This window comes from Otolemur garnettii, unplaced genomic scaffold, assembly GCF_000181295.1.
Source record: "Otolemur garnettii isolate 467f Iridium unplaced genomic scaffold, OtoGar3 scaffold00053, whole genome shotgun sequence".
NCBI lineage: Eukaryota > Metazoa > Chordata > Mammalia > Primates > Galagidae > Otolemur > Otolemur garnettii.
This window is the reverse complement of record NW_003852448.1, coordinates 6,994,257-7,001,673: the sequence shown is the minus strand read 5'-3', so window position 1 is coordinate 7,001,673 and position 7,417 is coordinate 6,994,257. Positions and strand designations below refer to the sequence as shown.

At 41.9% G+C, this 7,417-nt stretch overlaps 1 protein-coding gene across 1 annotated transcript in view; it reads left to right on the top strand.

The window, feature by feature from the left end:
* GALNTL5 (polypeptide N-acetylgalactosaminyltransferase like 5) overlaps positions 1–7,417 on the top strand; it is a 45,825-nt gene that overhangs the window by 7,092 nt on the left and 31,316 nt on the right. The window contains exon 3 of the mRNA XM_023514460.1: positions 5,545–5,665. Within this exon, the coding sequence (XP_023370228.1) occupies positions 5,545–5,665 (121 nt within the window). The remainder of the gene's footprint in view (positions 1–5,544; positions 5,666–7,417) is intronic.

The following is a 7,417-nucleotide window of genomic DNA, read 5'->3' as shown; positions in this document are numbered from 1 at the left end:
GGGCTGGGGATTCGAACCCGCCACCTTAGGTGTATGTGGCTGGCGCCTTAGCTGCTTAAGCCACAGGCGCCGAGCCTATATGCTGAATCCTTAAAGTAAGCTGGAGAAAAGAATATGTTACTAGGAAAATCACAAGGAAGAAACAAACGTATTTCTACTCATTAAGTGGAAGTGGATCATCGTGAAGGTCTTCATCTTTGTTATCTTCACGCTGAGTAGACTGAAGAGGTGTGGGGAGAGGAGGGATTGGTCTTGCTGTCTGTGGTGGCAGAGGCAGAAGAAATTCAGAGTACGAGTGAGCCTGTGCAGTTCAAATCCATGCTGTCCCAGGGTCAAGTGTATTTACATGGAGGACCATTATGTCTCACTAGTGGATTGAGCCTCTTATCATTATGTAATGTCTCTCTCTGTCTTTAGTAATCTCCTCTGAAGTCTGTTTTATGTTATTAATGTAACCTCTCCTGCTTTTTTGATAGATGTTTCCAACCTCTCACTTTCAATCTACCTATGTTGCATTGAAGTGAGTTTCTTTTTCTTTTCTTTCTTTCTTTTATTCTTTTTCTTGGGGGGGAGAGAAGACAAGGTCTCTGTCACTCTGGGTAGACTGCTGTGGCTTCACAGCTTACAGCAACTTCAAACTCCTGGGTTCAAGTGATCCTCTTGCCTTAGCCTCCTTAGTAGCTGGGACTACAGGCGCCTGCCACAACACCCGGCTATTTTTTTTTAGAGACGGGAGTCTCACTCTTGCTCAGGCTGGTTTTGAACTCCTGAACTCAGGCAATCCACCTGTCTTGGCCTCCCAGAGTGTGAAGTGAATTTCCTATAGGCAGCATATTGTTGGATTATATTTCTTCCCTCAGCTATTCTACGTCTTTAATTGGTATTTAGGTCATTTGCATTTAACTCATATGTTAGGGCTTAAGTTGACTATTTGATTATTTGAGAGGGATTTGTATCTTTCTTCTCTCTCATTTCTCTGTTTCTTACCTTCCTGTGCATTACTTAGTTGCCAGAATTCCATCTTGATTTATTTGTGGTATTTTTGAATATATTGTTTTGTGTAGTTTTATTAGCAGTTGTTCTGGGTATGCATTACACATTATACTTTTTAGTCTCCTTATGTTGATGTTTTGACACTTGAAGAGTAAAAAGTAAAGTCCCTGAACCTCCCCAATTTTTTTTCCTTTATTTATTTATTTGCAGTTTTTGGCCGGGGCTGGGTTTGAACCCGCCACCTCCGGCATATAGGGCCTGTGCCCTACTCCTTTGAGCCACAGGTGCCACCTGAACCTCCCCAATTTTAAAATATGATTATCTTTAGTATTTCCTCTCTCTATATTACCACATCAGATGATGTTAGAATATTTGCTTCAACTACCAAGTAAGACTTAAGAATCTTACGAGAAGGTTAGTCTCTATTTACTCCTATTTTTTACTCATTTGGATATTCTTTTTTCCCTCTGTGAAGTTCCAAGGCTTCTGTTGTCATTTCCTTTCTGTTTAGAGAACTTCCTTTTCTTACTCTTTAAGGATAGGTTTGCTATTCACAAAGTATTGACATTTTTTTCATCTAAAAGTATCTTTAGGCTTGGCCCCTGTGGCTCAAGCGGCTAAAGTGCCAGCCACGTACACCTGAGCTGGCGGGATCAAATCCAGCCTGGGCCCGCCAAACAACCATGATGGCTGCAAACAAAAAATAGCCAGACTCCATGGTGGGCGCCTGTGGTCCCACCTACTTGGGAGGTGGAGGCAGGAGATTTGCTTGAGCCCAGGAGTTGGAGATTGTGGTGAGCTGTGTGATGCCACAGCACTCTACCCAAGGCGACAGCTTGAGGCTCTGTCTCAAAAAATAAAAATAAAAAATAAAAGTATCTTTAGGTTTGGTGCCTGTGGCTCAAGCAGCTATGGCACCAGCCACATACACCTGAGCTGGTGGGTTCAGGTTTGAATACAGCCCATACCCGCCAAACAACAATGACAGCTGCAAACAAAAAATAGCCAGGCTCTGTGGCAGGTGCCTGTAGTCCCAGCTACTTGGGAGGCAGAGGCAGGAGAATCACTTGAGCCCAGGAGTTGGAGATTGCTGTCAGCTGTGATGCCACAGCACTCTACCAAGGGCAACAGCTTAAGGCTCTGTCTCAAAATAATAATAATAAAATAAAAGTGTCTTTATTTTCCTGTAATCCCTGAAGGGTGTTTTTGCTGGATATAGAATTTGCTGTTGGCAGTTCTCTTCTGACTGGACTTGAGAATGTTTTGTAACTTCTTTCCCTCTTCCGTGGTTTCAGGGAAGAGATCCCTGGTCATTCAGCTTGGGGTCCCTCTGCAGATATCATGTTATTCCTCTCTGGTTGCTTACATGAGTTTTTCTTGGTCTTCAGTTTTCAGAAGTTGAATTATAATGCATCTTGACATGAATTTCTTCAGTTTATTCCATTTGAGGATTTCTCAGCCTCTTAACACTGTAGATTTCCATCTTTCTCCAAATTGAGGGCATTTCAGGCATTATTTCTTATTTGTGCTTTTTTCAATCCTATTTTTCCCCTTTCCTCCTATACTCCTGTCATAGGAATTTATTACTCATTATCCCACAGTTCCCTGGAACTCTCTTCATTTTCTTCACTGTATTTTCTCTCTGTTGTTCAGATTGGATGAATTCTGCTGATCTGTCCCTAAGCTCACTGATTCTACCGTTTGTCACCACCGTTCTAATATGAAGCTGATCCAATTTAGTTTATTTAGATTAGTTAATAATGGAATATTATTATTCCATTTATAACTTTCATCTGATTCTTTTTTACATAATTTCTATTTCTTTGCTGAGATTTTTTTCAATTTGTTTTAAGCATCTTTGCGATAGCTGCTTTAACATCCTAATCACATGACTCCAACCTCTGATTTATCTCAGCGTTGGAATTTGTTGATTGTCTTCTCATCTGATTTGCAATCTTCCTGGTTCTTGGTATAACAAATAATTGTTTTTTATTGTATCCTGAACCTTTTGGACTTTGTGAGACTTCAGATACTATTTAAGCTTCCTTTTTAGTAATTATCTCCCCGATGAGAGGCAACAGAAGGACAAGGTGCGTGTGTACGTCCAACCTCCTTCTAGGCCGAGAATGCCACCCAGTCCATTGTGGCATTGCCGACGGATGGAGTAGAAGTCACCCTGTGGCTCCACTGACGCTGTCCTGGTGAAATGGGGCACTGACTTGTATGACATTGTTGTCTCAGAGTTCAACTCTCTGCTGGGCCCTGCTGACACCAAGGGCAAGATAGAGAAGCAGAATGTCAACAGTCCTACCTCCCATCCCGTGGTTTTCCCTCACTGATGCCAAATAGTAGAGGCTCAGCTCCCCACTGGGCCTTACTGGCACCGGGGAAGGAGAGAAGAGAAATGTCAACTCTCTTGACTCACACCACCTGTTTCTGTCTTGTTGCTGCTAGGTGGGGGCTGGGGCTAGGGTGGAGGCTCATTTCCCCACTGAGCTCTGCCCACACTAAGGGCTTGGAGAGTGTGGAGTGCTGATGAGCCCTACCTTGCACCACCTCATTCATTCTAATTGCTGCCAAGCGGGGCTGGAGGCTCGCCATGCTGCTGACACTAACTTGAGAATCAGAGCATCACCTATTTCCACCAGGGAGGGCAGTGGAAGAGGAACGCTCTGCTGAGCCACCACCACCACCTGAGTACATGCCTGCTTCTGCTCAGTGAAAGATTAGGGTCTGCTCAGCTACAGTGGTGTTGGCTGGACCAGGATAAGGATTGCCAATGATTCCTGTTGGTAGGTAATCCTTTCTCCCGCTCTGCAAGGCAGAGTAGACTTATCTTGGAGCTTTTTTGTCTGTGCCTACTGTGATGTCCAGTTAGAAGCTTCCACAGCCCATGTCTGGGCGTTATGGGAGGCCATAAGAAAACCTGGGGAGCCCATACCCTGGGCCCTTAGTCGACCAGCATCTCTGAGAGCCCTCTTATGCTTCATTTTAAGTTGTAGGGAAGCAAATCTGGAAGGAATGGGCTGCTCCATCTTGACCAGAACCCCCTTCACATATATCCATTTTTTCTTTTCTTTTCTTTTAAGATAGACTCTCACTCTGTTGCCCCAACTACAATGCTCTGGCCTCAGCCTAGATCACAGCAACTCCAAACTCCTGGGTTCATGATCCAGACTCCTGAGTAGCTGGGACTACAGGCACCTACCACCACACCCAGCTAATTTTTTTATTTTTTAGTAGAGATAGGGTCTCATTTTTGCTCAGGCTGGCCTGAACTCCTGAGTTCAAGTGATCTTCCCACTTCAGCCTCCCAGAATGCTAGGATAACAGGAGTGAGACACTGTGCCCGACCTCTGAGAACTTGAGTGGTAAGCACTCCGTGGGCATTGGAAAAGAAAATTTATTCCCTATAAGACAAGTACTAATGACATCATTCAAATTCTTTTTTTCTGATTCCAAGTTCATAAAATATTCTGTTACTCTTATTTATGAGGGTTCATGTTGATATTTCTAAGCATTTTTCTTTAACTGTTTAGTTGTAGCTTTTTATGTGAGTACCGCACACTAACCAATGGCACAGCTGGAGCTCTGAGTTGCAGTTCTCTGATGTCACAAAGTTCAAGCTCATGACTATTAAGTCTCTCTTCTGACTTACAGCTCAGTATAAAACGATTTTATGTTCCTTCCAGTGAATTATATACTTCTTAAAAAGATATTTTGATTCCTATATATTTTTTTAATCATTCTTTTGCTTTTAACCATTTTAGTTTATTTTGTTTGTGGTTTTTTTTTTCTTTTTGAAACAGAATTTTCACTATGTTGTCCTTGGTAGAGTGCTGTGGCATCACAGCTCACATCAACCTCAAACTCTTGGGCTTAAGCGATTCTGCCTCAGCCTCCCAAGCAGCTGGGACTATAGGCACCTGCCACAATGTCTGGCCATTTTTTGCAGTTGTCATTGTAAGTTAGCTGGCCTGGGCCAGGCTTAAACCTTCCAGCCTTGGTGTACGTGGCTGGTCCCCTAACCAATGTGTTTCGGGCGCCAAGCCTTGTTTGTCTTTTATAAGTCCCTTTTGTTTTTTATTCCCATTTAAAAGTTTTTATCTAAGTTTTCATCTAATAGTGAATTTACCCAAACTTTATCATTATGACTGATTTGGGTTGTCCCCTGTTGTTTTATTCTCGATAATGGAATTTCGGGAGAGGAGCTTCAGCTCTCATTCTTCCACCTTCCCTGGATCATTCTGTTGCTACAGTTTCACTCGACTCTTCTGAATCATGATGGACCCAAGGAAGCCCAGCTTCCTCCACAGAAGACTTAATGATCAAGTAGCTGGCTACTCATACTCTGCTAAAGAATCTGCTTTAATTTGTGTATATACTCTATGTTCCCACCTTTAGCCTTGTCATCTGGGGGTAGTTTAGATTGGAGAAAATGACTCTGGCTCATTATAAACGGTGTGAATTCAGGACAGTGCTGCTCTTGTCCCCCTGCATCAGAGTGACAGCAGGAAGCCTTTACTTACATGACTCTATTTTTTCTTCCAGGGGAGAATATTAACTATTCGGACCCAAAACTTCTTGATGGACTTTCAAAATATGGATTTAATACCATAACCAGTACAAATGTGGGCTTTAAGAGAGAGGTACCTGATACAAGGCATAAAATGTATGTTCCTTTATATATATGTATATATATTTTTAATTTTTATTTTTTTGAGACAGTCTTACTATGTTGCCCTCGGTAGAGTGCCGTGGCGTCACAGCTCATGGCAACCTCAAACTCTTGGGCTTAAGTGATTCTCTTGCCTCAGCCTCCCAAGTAGCTGGGACTACAGGTGCCCGCCGCAATGCCCAGCTATTTTTTTGTTGCAGTTATTTAGCTGTTGGTTAGCTGGCCCAGGCTGGGTCCAAACCCGCCACCCTCGGTGTATGTGGCTGGTGCTGTAACCAATGTTCTATGGGCGCCAAGTCTAATTTTTATTTTTTGAGACAGTCTCACTCTGTCACCCTGGGTAGAGTGCCATGGCATCATAGCTCACAGCCACCTCAAACTCTTGGGCTCGAGAGATCCTCTTGCCTCCTGAGTAGCTGGGACTACAGGTACCCACCATCACACCCAGCTAGTTTTCTGATATATTTAAAAGCCAGTTACTAGCAATTTTAATTTTAGCATATTAAGAGTCTTATAATATAGAACCTTATTGTTAGAGTTTGAAGTCAGCTAATGTCAAGATTCTATTTCAAGATTCTAGCACTGATAGTGTAGAGAATATCTTCTCCACTGACGGAGAGTGTGTTCTAGAGGTTTCCAAGAATTGAGTCATCCCCAGATCTTTTTAATAAGTCACCAAAAAAGGCTTTTAGCCAAAGGGGATTCATTCCTGAAATAAAATGCCTCGGACAGATACCTATTTTTTCTTCAAATTCCGCTATTCTGAAATTGTTCCTTTAATCCTTTGTGTTAATACATTTTTTAAAATATGTGGTAAAATACATATAACATAAAAGTTACCAGTGTAACCATTTTAAACCTGCAATGTAGTGGTATTAAGTACATTCACATTGTTACATACCCATTAGCACCATCCATCTCCAGAACTTTTTTATTGTCCCAAGCAGAAACGCTACATCCATTAACAACTTCCCATTCTCACCTCCTCCCGGCCCCTGGCAACCACTTGTGTCTCTATGAATCTGACCTCATGTAGGTAGAATTTTGCGATATTTGTCTTTTTTGAGACTGGCTTACTTCACCTTCAGCATAGGGTCCTCAAGGTTCATTCAGGTTGTAACTTTTATGCCTTTTCAACATCTTTTAGGTTCTGATTGTTTCCAGGTAAAAAAGTGATGGTGTTCTCATTCTTCAAATGAGAAGTACTTAGGGAATATGGACATCTTCCAGAAAAACAGGCAAAGGTCAAGTTCTGGGAAACAGGAGAAAGTGAGGCCACTTTGCTTTTTTGCAATTTGTGTGTAACACAAACATTTAAACCCACAAATAGCACTTACGATATAGCACACTCAAGGTGTAGGGATTGTACATAATTACACACAATCCATCTGGATCACGATAAAATGAAAATAATTTAAATTTGCTCAAACCACAGAGCACGATATGAGGATAATGTTAAATAATAATCACTTAGAGGATAATGTTTTACTCAACTGAATATTTAACTGCCACAAAGGAAAGTCTATTTTTGATCCTTTAGGTTACGAATTTCTCTCTGTACCACCATTTCTTCCCTGTAAATCTCATTTTCTGACATAGTTTGACTGCCTTTGTTTCCACTCTCTACAACATGTGATTATTTGTTAGGAAAAACAAAAAGTTTAGAAATATTTGTTCAAAAAGGGAAGTAGACTTGGGTATTTTAATTTGTGGCTCGGCGCCTATAGCTCAACCGGCTAAGGCGCC